At 35.5% G+C, this 19,910-nt stretch overlaps 1 protein-coding gene across 1 annotated transcript in view; it reads left to right on the top strand.

The window, feature by feature from the left end:
- LOC133200994 (laminin subunit gamma-3-like) overlaps positions 1–19,910 on the top strand; it is a 159,231-nt gene that overhangs the window by 132,509 nt on the left and 6,812 nt on the right. The window contains exon 8 of the mRNA XM_061336800.1: positions 12,354–12,469. Coding sequence (XP_061192784.1) covers positions 12,354–12,469 — 116 coding nt within the window. The remainder of the gene's footprint in view (positions 1–12,353; positions 12,470–19,910) is intronic.

Genomic DNA, 19,910 nt, shown 5'->3' with positions numbered 1-19,910 from the left:
AATGTCGGCGTCTTTGAAATTAAGATGTCTGCGCACCATGTAACACGGTGTGTACGCGGTGTATCACCGTGTCCCATTACGATATCACGCAGAACTTAAAAAAAAACCTTTTCATTGTCTTTGTTAAAGCAATTATATCAATTTCCTTTGAAATAAGTTTTTTAAACTTTTTTCTTAAATATTAGTTCTTCATTATCGATATACAGATGTTTGAACAAGTAAGATGCTCTAAAATCTAAGATCCACATGCTCGTGCCCAGCACCGAAAAGACAGTCTTCAAATGTGTACGCACATCCATGTAAGTCGTGTTTCAAAACCTAGTTATACGAGAGAAGAAATATGTTCAGTAAACTATTATAATGCTTAGAAGGAATAGTGATTACACTTTCGTAAATAAATTACCTGGTTGTCTTTTCTTTCGATTATAACTGTGTTCCTTTTAATTACAGTCATTTTCATAAAAATATTTTTTCGCCGTACGTATGCATTCATATGCCATATTTATCAGATGCATGGTTTATTTTATATTTTATAAATTATTTCTACATAAAGAGAATTTTTTAAAAAATGTATCTAAAATAAAATTAATAAAACGTGTCAGATACATGCACATAAAGTCTCTCATAATTTAAGGATTATTGCAATCTGTAATCTTGTAAAATATGGAGGTACATGTAAATATCACACACACAAAAAGTCGAATTTTGGTAACTCAAATCTGCTGTTCAACTACTGTACAAATATTACCTTAATATCCTGAAATTATTTAATGAAAAATGTGTCAGACGGTTTGCAAATGTAGAACAGGGATGTACATGTATAGAATAAGGCTGCTCTTATGGTCAAAGTCTTTGTAAAGTTATATCATGGTTTTAGAGAGAAAAAAAAAATTTAGTTAATAAAATCCCTGGCGTCTTTCAAGCTATTATGTTTGTCCCCCCCCCCCCTTCTAAATTAATCGAGAGTCTGTAGATTTTTTTTATATGTTATGTTATTGTGAAATAAAACAACCATAATCTAACAGGTTACATGTTTGTATGTGTCTGAAAAGGGATAATTTACCAAGTAAAGTTGTAATCAAGTCAAAGTACACGTGTGGTGGTGTAACCCGGTAGATGAATTTGGCTGGAAGTCAGTTGAGTGTGTCATACACTTGATGTGGTTAAGGATGAAAGAATTTGAAAGGTGTGATAAACACACAGTGCCCCGGCCCTCCGGCTGTGTCCCAATATATTTTTTAAGAAAGGTGTGAACTCGGAACTGTCCATAAGAATGTTTCAAATCACAGGACTTTCCGTGAAAACAAACTTTCAGGGCTATCTAGCGTCGTGCAATTTTGATTGACAGGTATAGCATGAGGATTTCGTGTATAACCGAAAATAAAATGTTGCAACTGGGTTGACTATGAAAAAATATTACGGAATTTAAATAGTATTATGCACGGTAAATTCAACTCCATATAATTTTTCTGTTAATGATATTTAATCCTATTACATAGATCATTAGTACGATTCGGAGCACACGTCAATGTCTTCTAGATTAGAAAACGATAAGTAATGGATATATGCCGAATACTGTTCTATATGTAAAATTATCAGACTGTTTGAGGCCCGTTAGGGCCGAAAACAGTCTGATAATTTTACATACAGAATTGTATGAGGCATATATCTTACTTAAAACATTGCTATTTAAATGTCCAAAAGTTACGTGGAGGAGTCCGATAATTACACAATAGGAGTTCATGCATCAATAGTTTTCTACCTGAAACCATCTAATAAGTAGACAAAAGAAAAGAAATTTTTTTTTTTTCTTTAGATAGTAAAATCAGTGAGTGAACTCTTTTGTTTCATTCATTCAGTGGCAGTAGTTTGGTTTAGCAGGAACTATGGACAGTGGTTAGGTGATGAAGGATTTTTTTTTATGATCTGGAATATTTTTTTATTAAGTGCGTTTGACATTGATACAGATACAGTGTTGGATGATATCTTCAAAATACATTTAAAGTAAAAATGCGGATTTTTATCTAAAATTTTGATTGGATGATATAATGAAAATCTTGGGTTTTAGAAGTGTGGTCATTGGCGAACAAACCTCGTTAGATGAAGAGATTCGCAGACTGGTTCTTTATCAGAAATGGGTTTAAATTGGCTTATTCTCAGTGCTGTATCGAAAACTCTTTGCAAAAAACCGAATGGAAAGTGTTACTTTTGAGGAAGGTTAAAACTCCAGTTTCTTCTTGGGTTTGCTATTTTTAACAATTTAATTTCCTCGCGTTCCCTTTCCCTGAATTTTTTCTCCCTATTTTTTTTTTTTTTTTTTTTTTTTTTTTTTTTTTTGGTTTCTGGACAAATTAAACCTTGATCTCACTCTAGTTGTTGTTTTTTAACTCCTGTCTGATTTTGTTAATACTGCCATCCGATAATATATTATTAGACTGCTAATTATTTTTATCAGATGGCTACAGGTAAATTTTTAGACTGCAAGAACAAAGGCGTGACGTCACAGCAATGTTTTAATTATACATATAAATCAATGTGATAATTGTTTTAAAATCTTAAAATATTTTATCAGAACAAAATGATTTTTCTCTGTAATATTATGGACACGGTGCGGCATGGAGGGAATTTCCGGGGCACGGGGAGCATTAGCTGGGGATTTTCTAGACACGGTGCGGCACGGTGTGCCTACCAGTGTATTTTAAATCCACACACTTCGTGCTACACCATGTACACGGTGTGACAGAGTATTTCACACGGTGTTTTCCACCGTGCGACGGGGAAAACTCAATTTTGATTTCAGTCTCACTTTTCCACTATATATTCCTTTTGTTAAAGTAAGATTAAGATCAAAAGTGAGCTCATGCAAGTTTTTTGGCCCGGAGCCAGTTCTTGGCCAGTAGAACACACTGAGCTGTTCCCTGCACCTTTGGAAAAATTTTCAGGTCTATTGACTGCTCAGGCGTTAAATAATTGTATATTATAAACTATTTTGTGGTTAATAAGGTATAATCTGCTAGTCATTACAGGTTTTATATGTATAAATGGATACAGTCCACTAATACGAGGGACGATCAGAAAATTCTGCAAGTATATCAAAAAAATAAAAAGAACAATAGGTATCAAAATGTAAACTAGTTTAATCCTTCAAAGTAACCCCCTTTCACATTCACACACTTTTGCAATCTGCAAATCCATGATCTGAAAGCCCCTAGGTAGTCTTCCCTTGGAATATTGTCTAAGCACTGATAAACAGCACTACCAACTGCACTGCGCGAAGTATATCAGCGTCCAGATAACAATTTTTTTAAGTTTAGGAAATACCCGGTAGAAAAAAGTCACAGGGACTAAGGTCAGGAGAATATGGGGGATGGGGAAGCTGAACAACCTTTTCATCCTTCAAAAAAACTTTGAACTATTTTACTCTTACGAGCGGGGGCATTGTCATGAATGAGCTTGATGTTCTTCAAACCTGACTTTGGTTTTTTCTTTTCATAAGCTTTTTTAATTTTTTTCAGTACATTACTTTTGTAAAAATGTCCAGAGATACCTCGACCTTGCGGAGTTGGAATTTGCACAACTGGGCCACTAGAATTAAAGAAAATAGCATACAAAATTTTCTTAGCACTCTGACACCTTTTTGCAATGACAGGATGCTCACTATTCTTTTTAACCCACATCATATTGTTAATTTTTCTTTGCGGTTCAAAAAAGTATATCCAAGTTTCGTCACTTCATGGCCAGGAACACGACGTTAAGTTCCTAGACAGTACCGTTGTCAGAAACCTTTAAAGTTAAGCACTGAAACTGGTTCGTTGTCATGAACATACAGGTGAGGTTGTGATAATATCCGTCCGGTGTCATGATTTGAGAAGACAGGCTGTGAGAAGTTTTTCATTTTTCAAGTTAAATTATCTATAACAATGTCTGAAATTGCAATGGGAAACAGGGCTGACACCCTATTTGGTGTTTTATGAATTTCAGCCGTTAAAAAGAAGTAATAAAAGAAGAGTTTGCGTTGGCGACATTTAATCTGTTGAAATCACCTGTGGATTTGATTCGTTTTCCTACTGAGATGTTATATTTTACGTAAATATAATATAATATACACACCAATTGGTGCATTTAACAGTATCAAGACATGTTGTAAGCCTTTATAGAAAAATTGAGAACAAATTAAAATTGAAAATTTTGATTTTTTTAAATTTTTGTCCGTTGTCATGACAAGATACGAAATTCAGTCCATTGTCATTGGTCCGTTGTCGCTACTGTACTGTATACACTACGAAGGACGATGTTATGTTGTTTTGGGTATTGTTAAGCATGCCATCAAAAAGAGGGGTGTGACGGTACATATTGTCGTCGGCGACAAAATGTACATACCCTTACTGCACATATCGTCGTCCATCGGTATATATTGTCACCGGCGACAATTTGTACTGAGACGAGCCTTTTTTCCTCCTGCGTAATGGAAGACAAAATGTACAGCCAAGCATCGGCACTTGCATATGGAACGCCATAGCTGCCTTATGTGGTTATTTCATGAGAAGATGGTGCTTTATTATGTTATGCTGTGGTTATTTCATGTGAAGGTGGTGCTTTTTTATGTTATGCTGTGGTTATTTTATGTGAAGATGGTGCTTTTTTATATGAAGGTGGTTTTTCATGTGAAGGTGGTTTTTCGTGTGAAGGTGGTTTTTTATGTGAAGGTGGTTTTTCATGTGAAGGTGATTTTTTATGTGAAGGTGATTTTTTATGTGAAGGTGGTTTTTCATGTGAAGGTGGTTTTTTATGTGAAGATGGTTTTTCATGTGAAGGTGGTTTTTTATGTGAAGGTGGTTTTTCATGTGAAGGTGGTTTTTTATGTTATGCTAATGTTTTTTTATGTGAAGGTTGTTTTTTTATATTTAATGAGAAGTTTGTCATTCGGTACTCCTCATATTTTTGAAGACTGAGTTAAACAGCTATTATCTCGAAATTTTGAAAGTAAAACAAATAGTCAATGTAATTAAAATCATTTTAATACACCATTGCTAGTTCCTCTTTTTTCCATAGGCACTTAAAATTGTTTTCAGGATTGTGTATTTTGTGTATTATGTTTTTTCTAGGTGTGTTGGAATACACTCGATAACATAAAAATTCAAAAAAATCACTGAAATTAGCACGTTTTAAAAATGTCATATTACTGTATATAATATGAGTGAAGGTACGACAGTTGCCATTGTCGGAAAATCTAGAGGGGTCAGAAACCGCGCCAAACTTGTTCTCTCTAGATTTTCCGTGTCATTCCGGGATGCATCTACATTTTAGTACTCAGTTAAAAATCGTCACTTCCATTGCTTTCACTTTCAGTGCTAGGTATCAGCACGTTTTTGTTTACTGCATATTTTATACGGCAAGTTCAAATTGGCAGACGATTGAAGGGCGTTATTCAATCATTTTGTAATGTAGATTTCACCCAAAAATGGTAGGAAAAGTGTAAATATTGAATAAAATCAAGTGTAAATCGAACCAGACACCCCGTAAATAGCAAATCTTTTTTTATACACAGTAATATGACATTTTTAAAACGTGCTAATTTCAGTGATTTTTTTTTATTTTTATGTTATCGAGTGTATTCAGAAACACCTAGAAAAAAACATGATACACAAAATACACAATCCTGAAACCAAAGGCCTATGGAAGAAAGAGGATACATTGTACTAGCAATGGCGTATTAAAATGATTTTAATTACATCGAATATTTGTTTGTGAGGAATTCCGAGTGACAACCTTCTCATTAAATATAAAAACCACCTTCACATAAAAAAAACATCAACATAACATAAAAAAAACCCACCTTCACATAAAAAACCATCTTCACATGAAAAACCACCTTCACATGAAAAACCACCTTCACATAAAAAACCACCTTCACAAGAAATAACCACAGCATAACATAAAAAAGCACCACCTTCACATGAAACAACCACAGCATAACATAATAAAGCACCATCTTCACATGAAATAACCACAGCATAACATAAAAAAGCACCATCTTCACATGAAATAACCACAGCATAGCATAATAAAGCACCATCTTCACATGAAATAACCACAGCATAGCATAATAAAGCACCGTCTTCACATGAAATAACCACAGCATAACATAATAAAGCACCATCTTCACATGAAATAACCACAGCATAGCATAATAAAGCACCATCTTCACATGAAATAACCACAGCATAATATAAATAAGCACCATCTTCTCATGAAATAACCACATAAGGCAGCTATGGCGTTCCATATTTGCACATTTTGTCGCTGATATATTGTGTTGAATATTTACTAAGGTCGTGAAGAGAGAGAGAGAGAGAGAGATTGACACACATTCACACAGAGAGAGAAAGACGGACAGCTAGACAGAAGGATAGACAAAGTGTTTGGCTGATAAAAAAGTAAACAAGTCGTATTTATTTAGCATTACTTGCAATACTGTAGGGAGAAATGGTGTTGCTCAGAAAATTGTGTCCAGCATTGGTTTACATGACAATGATATGTCAAAATACCGTAATTCTTGAGATATCTGAAAAATCACCTGTTTTTTTTTTTCTCGTTATATATACATGAATATGAGATTGAAAGTTATTTGTTCAGTAGTAATGTTATCTGGAATTCATTTCTTTTTGCTTAATTCTCATACGAGTGCCGATATAATTGGTGTAGGGGTTGACATATTTTAGCTCACTTGAACTGATAGCTCTAGTGAGCTTTTCTGATCACATTTCTTGTGTCTGTCGGTAAACTTTTCACATTTTCAGCTTCTTCTCAGGAACTACTGGCCAATTTCAATGTCAACCAAAGTTGCCAGAAAGCAAACGTGGATAAAGGGAGTTAAGTTTGTTCAAATTAATGGTCATGCCCTCTTTCAAGGAAGTATAGTTAAGAATTAGTGAAATTTTATTGACATCTTTAAATAATCTTCCCAAGAGCCATTGTGTCAGAAAAGTTGAAACTTATGTGAAAGCTTTATTATAAAGTGAAGATTCATTTTTATTCAGATCATGTCTGGGGAAGGGTGGGGCTACAATAGGTGATCAAAGTTTTAATAGAATATTTAAGAATAATTCTTTCAAAATTTTCTTCTCAAGAACTGGATCAGAAGAGATGATACTTATGTGAAAGTACATAGTGTACTTTTAATTTTGTAGATTCTGGCACGACTTTTTTCTTCTTTTCTTTGCTTTTGTAAATTCTGTTTTTTAACCTATACATACTCTCAATTTCGTCCACAGGTAAAACTTATACAGTAACACTCCTTTACACACAAACTTTTTTTTTTGCTTCATGTCAAAAAAAAAAAAAAATCTGAAACGCACCCCCCTCCCCCGTTCTGAAATTTTTTGATCAAATATTGAGAACAGCAGTAGGCCGGTGATTAGTGATGTTTATATGGAAGCATCCTCAGATAGTGTTGATTCAAGTTTCTCCAAATCATGACCGCCGGACCAAGGTTGGAGCCACAAAGGGCGGTCAAAGTTTTACACAGGAATATATATGAAAATCCTTTTAACTTTTTCTTCTCAACAACAGCAAAACGATTATTAGCCATATCTGTATGGAAACATTGCCATGCATTGTCATGCGGCATGTACTGATGGATGACAATATGCTCAGTGAGTGTATGTACACATTGTCGCCGGCGACAATACGAACAGGACGACAAAATGTATAGCGTCACAATCACGCTGCATGAAATAGCATACGAGATACATCAATGTGAGTTACACACCAATTACATTCACAAATCCACCAAAAAACATGAGGCCCATGGGCCACATCGCTCACCTGAGCACTTTGGCTCGGAAATAGCAGAAATCAGTTCAGTATTCAAAAGTTTAAATATGAAAGGGGGGGGGGGGTTATGATTTGAACAAACTTGAATCTACACCACCTTAAGATGCTTTTGAATTAATATGACTAATAATGGCTTTGTATTCTAAAGAAGAAATTTTTATTGATATATCCTTTATAATCCTTTGTTTAACTATGATTCCCTGTTTGGCCCCTCTGTACTCCTGTGGGGTCATGATTTGAACAAATTTGAATCTACATTACCTGAGGATGCTTTTTTTTGCTGTTCTTGAGAATAAGATTTTTAAAGATTTCCCATATGTATTATTATGTTAAACTTTGATCGCCCACTGTGGCCCCATCCTACCACCGGGGGTCATGATTTGAATAAACTTGAATCTACACTACCTGAGGATGCTTCCATAAAAATATGACCAATCATGGCTTTGCTGTTCTTGAGAAGAAGATTTTTGAAGATTTTCCCTATGTTATCCTATGTAAAATTTTGATAGCCCAGTGATGTCCCACTCCCGGGGGTCATGATTTGAACAAACTTGAATCTACACTACCTGAGGATGCTTCCACATAAGTTTCATATTATTGGCCGTTGTCTTGCTTGTTGGCCGACCAATTTTAAGCATGTCAGTAAGGTCAAGTTAAATTTTTTTTGTGTCCTTGGCCCATTCAATTGAAGCACTTATTGAATAGTCTGTCCACCAACCTTCGATCATCGGCCGACCATCGGCATACAGTTTTTAAAGTCGGTCGTCAGTCGGCCGACATTTAGGAATAGGGTTTTCATACAACTGTCGGCCAAAGATGAAAATCAAACTCAAACTAGCGAACGATGATCGGGCGACGGTTGGCCAGCTTTAAAATGTTTTTACTTTTAAAGTCATCGATGTTCCTAGGAATTAATATGACTACTCTGCGTCGCCCGATACTAGTGTCGGCCGATGATGTTTTTCCAGACGACAATACGAAAATAATTTGGTCACCCGACCATCGACTTAAATGTGACCTGAGCATAACATTTTAATTTTGTTATACTGATGATATACAAGGAATTGTACATGTTTGCATATTAGGATGCAGGTTCCTAAGAGAAAATGAATTGAACATAAAAACATCGCAGAATAGTTAGCACATTCGTGTGAGCTGCTTTAAGACGACCCCGAGATTCAAAATTATCTGTAATATGCTTTGTATTCTTTTAAATTAAGCATATGTTTTTAACCATTTCTATTGCATTTTATTGATTTACTTACATGTTAAGAAAAATGACACCGGACCAGATAAACTTAACATGTACTGACAACGGACTTTTTACTTATAAATTACGATTTCTTAAAACATGTTAGCTACAAAAGGCTGTCAGTTGCCTAATACATTTAAAACGAAGCTTCTCTTCATATTTTAAAATGAAAGAACCATTTTGACGAATTAAATATAAGAAATATATAATTTTCCAGCTCACGATCATGGCTTCACACATGGGCATGTGATCGCCAACCCAAACTCCTCAAAATGTATTGTGGATATCAAATGCATAAATCTGTGTATGGAACACTGAATGTTGTATCTGTTTCCCAATATTCAAATTTATTCTTAGAATTTGTCAAAAACGTTAAATTTTAGGCATTATGTATAAATTCTTGTATCCTTTGCATGACACCGGACGGATTTTATCATAACCTCACCTGTATGTTCATGACAACGAACCAGTTTCAGTGCTTAACTTTAAAGGTTTCTGACAACGGTACTGTCTAGGAACTTAACGTGTTCCTGGCCGTGCACTTGTTAGCAAGTCAGCAAACTTTCTCCTGTCACAGTTTTGATATATTTTTAAAAGTTTTCTGGCAAATTTTAAACGCGTTGACTTTTGTTCTGGTGTCAAGAGATGCGGTATCCATCGTGCCTATTTTACGTAGGTTGAGATGCTTGGTCAAAATTTCATGTACCTTTGCTGATGAGATCCCAACTAGCAATATATTTTAAAGTATATCTACCATCCCCCTCTACCATTTGTTTAACTGCAGCCACGTTTCCATCAGTAACAGCTGTCTTTGGTCGCACTGGCCTTGAGGAATCTTTAAGTACCGACCCTCTGATAAGAGAGATAACTTTCAAAGTACAAAATATGAATACTACTCATAGTTTTCTTTATCAGAGTTTCCTAATTGAGACCTCTGAGTAGTCAATTCGATGAAATTTAACATATGATGGAAACATTACTATCTATTTCTTTTGCGAATTTTTTCCAAATTGTTTTATTATATTTAACAGAAAAATATTTAAATCCAATTTCAAAAGCCTTATAAATTGAATAAGTTGTATCTTTTTAAGGACCATTTTAAAAATGGTTTAATGTTTCAAGTACCAATACAGAATTTTTATTAGTATTACATTTTTTTTCAAATGAAGAAATATTTAGAAGAAAGATAACTCCTCCTCCCAGATGTATTTTTTTCTTACAACCACATACAACATTGTGATATTCTGACTTAGGGAGCACCGCTTTATGAAGTTTTCTAACATGATTCTAATAGGTATGATACTAAGTATTATTTTCATATACACCTCATATTTTAAATTTTATGTTGTGATAATAAATCATTACTCTTTCTGTTCTCTGTGTTGAAATTTCTTCATATCATGATATGACATAAAAATCATTTCTGAAAAAATAAGCAGCGCTTCATACTTCAAACTATTTTCCATGTAGCTCTAATGTTATTGTTGTTCATAAAAATCAATATTAGAAATTTTAAATTTTCTTAGTGAAATTTATAGCAGAGGGTCGGGACCCCTTAATGACCTCTACGCCATTCTTGAACTTTTTCAACCAGCGACAAACTGTGCTTAATGAAACGGCAGAATCTCCATTAATCTGACAATTTTCATTTAAAATGACTTTTGCAGGTATATCAAGAATGCCTCTCACTTTTATATAGGTCCTTATTTCAGCCTTCACTGTAGGTTTCATATCACTGGGAGAAAATGGTCAGTATGTACGACTACCCCTCCTTCTTTTGTATATATCTATTGAAACAGTGAATAAAACGAAGAGAAATTTTAGACATATACAGATCATGAATGTATCTACCCCTGTGTGACATTGACATTGGTCACACACTAAGGAAATGTATGGAATAACATTACTTGCATCATTTTCTGATCGTCCCTTGTACATTTCCCATAGGTGACAATGTTAATGTTGATCCCAAGAGCCAAATGTATATATATTCAGTTGAATAAGTCCAAGCTTAAAAAAAATTCTTCACTAGCAGTTGCCAACCTATAATTTCGAGAGTGGGTAGAAAAACTGGGGGGTTTTTTTGCTTTTTTTTTTTTAAAAAGATTTTACTTTTCAGATTTTCGTTTGATAACAGATCATAAGAATATTCATAGGGTTAATACTTAATGTAAATAAGCTCCAATCATTTTAAGCCACTAATTGATGAAAACAAAAATTTAAATAAAAAATGAAACAGTTTAATATCCTGAAAACTTGAAAGTAACCCCCCCTCCCCCCCCCTCCCCCCCCCCCCAAAAAAAAAGTCAAAAAATGACTGAAAAAAAGTTCGGCTCAGGTGCAGTTTTAGTGGGTTGGTAGGCAACTGCTAAGCAACAATTTTTTATTTTGGGCCTAAGCTGAATTAAAATGATTACATTTAGTTGTTTCTTTGTGTAGACTTCCATAAGAAAGAAAAATAGGATTTATTTTACAAATCACTTGTAATTCATAAGAAAGGTGGTAGTCAGCTCTGATTGTGGTTTGCTTTCAATGTTACAGTTATAGGTCCACAAGTCAAGTAGTGAAAACAAATTAATAGATAGATACTTACATGGAAACTACATGAATATGTATGTACTTATCTTAAAGGACAAGATAGGGTAAGGCCCCCTTTTGGCCTCTGGTTTGGGGTGTCTTTTAGAATGATGCAACAGTTTACCAATAAAAACCTGTTGTCACCCCTGCCACAAAATGAGCATCGGTTCTAAGTTAAGGGATACACAGAGGTCACAGGAAGGTCAGAAAATATGTCATTATCTGAATTTTCTCATTTTTATGCAAACTTTCATCAATTTTACAGCATATTTTGTTTCAGAAAACATAGAGAACAAGCTTGCCTATCTACCAAATTTATATATTTCATACACTAGCATCAAATGCATCTTGTGTATAAAAATCTCATGTAGGCAAGCTTGTGCTCTATGTTTCATGAAGTGAAAAGTATCTTAAATTTGACAAAATTCCACAAAAATTGAGGAAATTTGGGAAAATATCCCACTTTTGCACCCTCTTGTGGCCTCTGTGTAAGCTTTGAATCAAAATTAGTGCTGGTTTTAAAACAAGCATCATTTTAAATTCTTAACTATAAACTATCACAGTTTAAACTGTGTTTTGATTTTTACATCAAATAAGGGGCCAGATTTGGCCTTTACCATACCTTGTCCTTTGTTAAAAAAAGGCAGCCATCAAAATCAAATGATCATCTTTTGCATTCTTTGTGTAGGTTATTACAAAGATGTGCAATCAAAGAAGCTGTGTAAGGAATGTGAGGATGGCTTCTACACTACAGTCAAAGGTTCCTTCCTTTGTAAACAATGTCCACAAGGATACTATTGTCCTGTAAGTAACATTGGATTTTGTCTGCATTTTTATTTCATTTTGTTTTGTTTTCTGTTTTTCGGGATGTGGGGGTTAAATAATCCAGACACACAAAGCACTGGTGAAATTTTTAGCTCACTGATCCAAAGATTCACCTTTGTATATTTGAAATAATTACTCCTCCGGCATGACTCAAATTTGCAAAGAAAATTGGGTGTCAATATGCATCTTACTGAGTAAAGGTACAATTAACTTGAACTTTTTTGGACAAATTGTAACTTTTAGGTTAAGCGCTTTTAATCTTTATCATATTTTACCTAATGTAATCATGACAATAAATATAATATAATGTTCCCCAAACGAAGTAAGGGAACATATTGTTTTTACTCTGTTTCTTCTTATTATGTTCCCCAAACGAAGTTTTGGAACATATTGTTATGCTCCTCCATGAATGTGGCCAGGGCATATAGAGTTTGTCATGTGCATCTTCCATCCCTCTGTCCTTCCATCCTTCTGTCCTTTCACCACACTTTGCATTTAGCTCAGTTCAAAGCTCAGTTTCAAAGAAACTATTCAAGGTATTTTTATCAAACTTCATATGCTGAGACATATTGACAAGAGCTATTCAATTGCATCAACATTTTTTTACTGTGACCTTTTCTTTTAACCTTTAGTGTTGTACCGATAATCAGAAAACACTGATTGTCGACGAAAAAATGCTACCGATTCCGATGTTCGATTATAATTTTTCATAATCGATCATCGGAAAAATACTTTCCGGAATTATCCATTTCTGGTTTAAAATTTATTTCTTCTAAATGAAAGAAAATGGCGTCTGCATCTTATACTAGCCAACTAGCACGAAGCAGAGGTGATTAAGAACCGAAAGGTGCATATTATATAGGGCCTAAAAAAAACTTATGTTTGTTTCCTGTAACACGACCAACCCATTCAATTTACCCCCAGGAGGAATTTTTTCTGCCAAATCTGTGTTTGCTCTTTGGTTTGATCAATCAGCTGATTCTTTTTATTAAAAAATATTAATTGTATCTTTTATTTGAGATATAAAATATGCAACTTAGTCAACATTTACCTTAAATTTAAAGAGTTCCCCCCACAACTTTTTGAAGTTAGTTTTCTGCCGCTAGGGCAGCCATGATGGGTGTCCACTGTAAATATAACACCTGGATAATTCAGTCATGGGATGTTTGACCCCATTATTCATAAGCAAAAAACAAAAATTCCTGACCTACCAACCCTTGATTTTGAGCTCACCTCAACGAAGTTGGGGGAGCTTATGTAATACCCTCGGCGTCGGCGTCCCAGGTTAAGGTTTTTGGAGCAGTTTTCTTTTCAAGTAGCTCGCTCCGTGATCTGGAGGTCGTGAGTTCGAATCTCGGCCGCGACAGACCTACGTCGATAAAAAATGGGTAGCAACTGTTCCTTCGCCATGCGCTCGGCACTTTGAAGTGAAAGTTGCGGGTCCTTCGGATGAGACCTTAAAAACCGAGGCCCCGTGTCACGGCAGGCGTTGGCACGATAAAGATCCCTCAATGCTCAATGGCCCTGAGTGCCGAGTAAAGGTCAAAATTTGAAGCCCTTCACCGGTATAAGGTGACGTCTCTATATGAGTGAAAAATTCTCGAATGGGACGTAAAACAACATACAATCAATCAATCAATCTTTTCAAGTACTTCTATGGCCTATATTAGTCAGAGGTGCATGGAGGATGCTTCTAGTGTGTTTTATTGTACCAGTCAAGGTTTCAGATGCTGGAATTTCAGCTAAAGAATGACCAGGTTAATGTTTTTGGAGAAGGTTAAAGTTTTTGGAGCAGGTTAAAGTTTTTGGAGCAGGTCTCATTTCCAAGTAACTATAAGCCCTATATTGACCAAACTTGCATGGATGATACATCTAAGGATGCACACTACTGAACTTGCTTCGGATGCTGGATCTGACCTACATTTTCCGGATGAGTGACTAGGTTAAAGTTTTTGGAGCAGATGTCATTTCCAAGTAATTATAAGCCTTATATTGACCAAACTTGTATGGATGATACATCTAAGGATGCACACTACTGGACTTGCTTCGGATGCTGAATCTGACCTATATTTTATGGATGAGTGACCAGGTTAAAGTTTTTGGAGCAGATGTCATTTCCAAGTATCTATGAACCCTATATTGACCAAACTTGCATGGATGATACGTCTAAGGATGTACACTACTGGATTGCTTCGGATGGTGGATCTGACCTACATTTCCCGGATGAGTAACCAGGTTAAAGTTTTTGGAGCAGATCTCATTTCCAAGTAACTATAAGCCCTATATTGACCAAACTTGCATGGATGATACATCTAAGGATGCACACTACTGGACTTGCTTCAGATGCTGGATCTGACCTAAATTTTTGGGACGAGTGACCAGGTTAAAGTTTTTGGAGCAGATGTCATTTCCAAGTAACTATAAGCCCTATATTGACTAAACTTGCATGGATGATACATCTAAGGATGCACACTACTGGACTTGCTTTGGATGCTGGATCTGACCTACATTTTCCGGATGAGTAACCAGGTTAAAGTTTTTGGAGCAGATCTCATTTCCAAGTAACTATAAGGCCTATCTGAACCAAATTGCATGGATGATGCATCAAGGGACGGACAATCTCAAAACTTGCTTCGGATGCTGGATTTGACTTACATTTTCTGGATGAGTGACTAGTTTTAAGTTTTCAGATAAGTCTATTCCCAAGTAACTGCAAGCCCTATCAGACCAAAATTGTATAAATGTTGCATCTAGGGATGCACACTCCTAGATTATTAGTTTAGTGTGGGACTTTGCCTTACTTAAAGACAACATTCGTTGAGGTGAGCTCTGTAATCTCTGATTACCTATGTTTTGGGAATGTTACAGGAAACAAACATAATTTTTTTAGGCCTTGAAAGTGTAAAAGAAGCAAAACAACAAAGAAAATAATATATTACATATTTTAAATATTCATGGTAAAGAAATAATATAAAATAATTTTAATAGTCTGCTTTATGTATACAAAACTATGAAATAAGAATATAATCGGTAAAATCACATCGGAAGCAGTAACCTATTCCAACAGATGATCGATTATGAAAATTAACCGATGTCCCATCACTATTGACCTCATTTTTCTTAAATTAGTGTTTAGCTCAGTTTTAAAGAAACCATTCAAGACAGTGTTATCAAACTTCATATGCTGATAGCAATGGACATGTCTTGTGTTTTCTTTCTCACCTTGTTTGTTTTCTTAGTCACGCACGTGCAAAATTTCACATCACACCAGTGCACACAGAGCTCAGGTAGACCAGATAAGACAATAGCTGCCCAAGGTAATTAATCAACAATTGTAGAAAGCAGTGTACAGGTGATGTGGTCAATTGTTTTCAATGAAATTCTCACTCATTAGAGATATCGTCTTGACATTAATGTTAGGTAAATGTATACAGATGAGCATAACATGTTAATTGTGTAAACAATCCTTGATATTATTATATTTTAAAAAAATAGTTCATGAGATCCAAGTTTCTTAAAAAAAATGATCATTTAAAACTTTTTGAATGCGAGTTTTACCATTGTTGCAAACCACAACCAAAATGTATGATCCTCTCCGATTCTGGCCGGTAGGAGAGAGCTACGTATGAGGACTTGCATTTAGGAGTTGAAGAGGGGCTCCTAAATCTTTTGGAAATATCTCAGAAATGAAAAAAAATTTCTGAATTGTTGTTGAACAAAAAGTATTCCAAATCAGGAGAGCTTTAATATGATATAAAGAAAGAGGGCTGACCCTCAAATTAGGGGCCGAAAGGGGCCGACAGTTTTTAATCAATAAATTTTTAATGATCAGTATTATGTAATACATTGCTGAAGCAAAATAGTTCAGCTTCTCAAAGAGCTAATGCTATGGCCATTTGTGCGGTGTGCGTAAATTTTTTAGAGTATGGGCCATATCTCAAGAACCCCTTGGCCAATTATTTTCAAATTTGTCACAAGGTATACATAGCCCAAGGGCTCCTGTTTATACCAAAACTAGGGTTGTGACCCTTTAACAAGGGGAGATAATTAGGAAAATAGGAACAAAAGTACAGGTTGCTAAAAAATCTTCTCAAGAACCACTAGGCAGATTATCACCAAACTTACTCAAAAGGATGAGGATATGTTGTAGATTAAGAATTGTTCAAGGCATCACTCTGGGGCAAAGGGCGTGGTCTCAAGATCACTTCAAAGTTGACCAAAAATTACATTTTGTTAAAAATGTTGATATTTTGCTTACTATAAGGACTAGGATCATCGAATCTTGTCAGTTGATGCATCTAAGGACCTCATATCATGTTGACTTAAAAGTAAGTCACGGTGACCTTTTTAGCTCACCTGAGCTGAAAGCTCAAGTGAGCTTTTCTGATCACATTTTGTCTGTAGTCCGTCTGTCCGTCTGTCTGTAAACTTTTCACATTTTCGACTTCTTCTCCAGAACCACTGGGCCAATTTCAACCAAACTTGCCACAAAGCATCCTTGGGTGAAGGGGATTCAAGTTTGTTCAAATGAAGGGCCACGCCCTCTTTCAAGGGGAGATAATTAAGAATTAGTGAAAAATGAATAGCATCTTTAAAAAATCTTCTTCTCAAGAACCACAGGGCCAGGAAAGATGAAACTCATATGGAAGCATCCCCAGGTAGTGTAGATTCAAGTTTGTTCAAATCATGACCCCCGGGGGTAGGGCGGGGCCACAATGGAGGATCAAAGTTTTACATAGAAATATATAGGAAAAATCTTTAAAAATCTTCTTTTCAAGAACAGTAAAGCCATGAAGAGTCATATTTATATGGAAGCATCCTCAGGTAGTGTGGATTCAAGTTTGTTCAAATCATGACCCCCGGGGTTAGGGCGGGGCCACAATGGAGGATCCAAATTTTACATAGAAATATATAGGAAAAATCTTTAAAAATCTTCTTCTCAAGAACAGTAAAGCCATGAAGAGTCATATTTATATGGAAGCATCCTCAGGTAGTGTAGATTCAAGTTTGTTCAAATCATGACCCCCGGGGGTAGGGCGGGGCCACAATGGAGGATCCAAATTTTACTTAGAAATATATAGGAAAAATCTTTAAAAAACTTCTTCTCAAGAACAGTAAAGCCATGAAGAGTCATATTTATATGGAAACATCCTCAGGTAGTGTAGATTCAAGTTTGTTCAAATCATGACCCCCGGGGATAGGGCGGGGCCACAATGGAGGATCCAAATTTTACTTAGAAATATATAGGAAAAATCTTTAAAAATCTTCTTCTCAAGAACAGTAAAGCCATGAAGAGTCATATTTATACGGAAGCATCCTCAGGTAGTGTGGATTCAAGTTTGTTCAAATCATGACCCCCAGGGGTAGGGCGGGGCCACAATGGAGGATCCAAATTTTACTTAGAAATATATAGGAAAAATCTTTAAAAATCTTCTTTTCAAGAACAGTAAAGCCATGAAGAGTCATATTTATATGGAAGCATCCTCAGGAAGTGTAGATTCAATTTTGTTCAAATCATGACCCCCAGGGTTAGGGCGGGGCCACAATGGAGGATCCAAATTTTACATAGAAATATATAGGAAAAATCTTTAAAAATCTTCTCAAGAACAGTAAAGCCATGAAGAGTCATATTTATATGGAAGCATCCTCAGGTAGTGTAGATTCAAGTTTGTTCAAATCATGACCCCCGGGGGTAGGGTGGGGCCACAATGGAGGATCCAAATTTTACTTAGAAATATATAGGAAAAATCTTTAAAAATCTTCTTCTCAAGAACAGTAAAGCCATGAAGAGTCATATTTATACGGAAGCATCCTCAGGTAGTGTAGATTCAAGTTTGTTCAAATCATGACCCCCGGGGTTAGGGCGGGGCCAAAATGGAGGATCCAAATTTAATTAGAAATATATAGGAAAAATCTTTAAAAATCTTCTTTTCAAGAACAGTAAAGCCATGAAGAGTCATATTTATATGGAAGCATCCTCAGGAAGTGTAGATTCAATTTTGTTCAAATCATGGCTCCCGGGGGTAGGGCGGGGCCACAATGAAGGATCAAAGTTTGACATAGAAATATATAGGAAAGATCTTCTTTTCAAGAACAGTAAAGCCATGATGAGTCAAATTTATATGGAAGCATCCTCAGCTAGTGTAGATTCAAGTTTGTTCAAATGATGACCCCCGGGGGTAGGGTGGGGCCCAATGGGGGATCGAAAGTTTTACATAAGAACATATAGAGAAAAAAAATTCTTCTCAAGAACAGAAAAGCTATGTTAGTCTTATTGATATGGAAGCATCCTCGGGTAATGAAGATTCAAGTTTGTTCAAATGATGACCCCTGAGATAGGGAGGAGCTACAATGGGGGATCAAATTTTTACAAAGGAATAAATGGGAAAAAATTCATTTGTTAAATTGACATGAAAGCATCATCAGGTAGTTTAAAATTCAAGCCCCCCCCCCCCCTGTTTATTACTGAACTGATTTGTGCCTTAGTCTAGCCAGTGTGCTCAGGTGAGCGATGTGGCCCATGGGCCTCTTGTTTAAAAATATTGCAGCCATTCTTTTTCAAAATGAATCAGAGGCATATTTTGAACAATTTAAATTTATGGCTTTAATTAAGTATTTCAGGTACTTATTGGCTTAGAGTCACCAAACTTTGTCAGGTTGCATCTTGGGTCCGCAGAGTTAGTCGACTGAAAAGGAGGTCACTGTGACCTATTTTTGAAATTTATGGCTTTATTTAAATATATCAGGGACTAATTGGCTTAGAATCATCAAACTTTGTCAGTTGATGAATCTTTGGTCCTCTAAGTATGTCATCTAAAAAGTAGGTCACTGTGACCTACTTTTGAAATTTTATGGTTATAGTTTTGAAAATATTTTAGGTATTAATTGGCTTAGATTCATCAAACTTAGTTGATGCATCTTGGGTCCTCAGAGAATGACAAGTGATAAGTTGGTCACCATGACCTACTCTCAGGTTCTAATTGGCTTAGAATCATCTTGGGTTCTCAGAGTGTTTCATCTAAAATGTAGGTCATGATGACCTACCTTTGGAATTTTGAGGCTTTATCTAAATATATAGGATACTTAGAGGCTTCAAATAGAAGTGATAGTTTGTACAGTTTATCAGAAGAGCGATTCAAGGCCCGTGGGCCTCTTATTTAACTATATAACATAATGTTGGCATTATATGTTACGCAATAAGGGGTAATTATGGGCCAGATTGCCAAATCTTTGGCACAGTATATCTTGAAAAGGGGGAATATTTTGATAAGCAATATTGAACAGAAGACAAAAGACGTTCTATATAATGTTCCTAACAATATGCAGTCTTTCAGATTTTGCAAAACGTTCCCAAATAAGGACTTGAAGGGCTGGCTCCATAATATTTATTTTGCATATATCCGGAAACGAAAAGAATTTT

Source organism: Saccostrea echinata, unplaced genomic scaffold, assembly GCF_033153115.1.
Source record: "Saccostrea echinata isolate AGI-Se365-2 ecotype Australia unplaced genomic scaffold, CSIRO_AGI_Sech_v1 ptg000042l, whole genome shotgun sequence".
Classification (NCBI taxonomy): domain Eukaryota; kingdom Metazoa; phylum Mollusca; class Bivalvia; order Ostreida; family Ostreidae; genus Saccostrea; species Saccostrea echinata.
The sequence above is the reverse complement of the archived record's forward strand: the minus strand, read 5'-3'. Positions and strand labels throughout refer to the sequence as shown.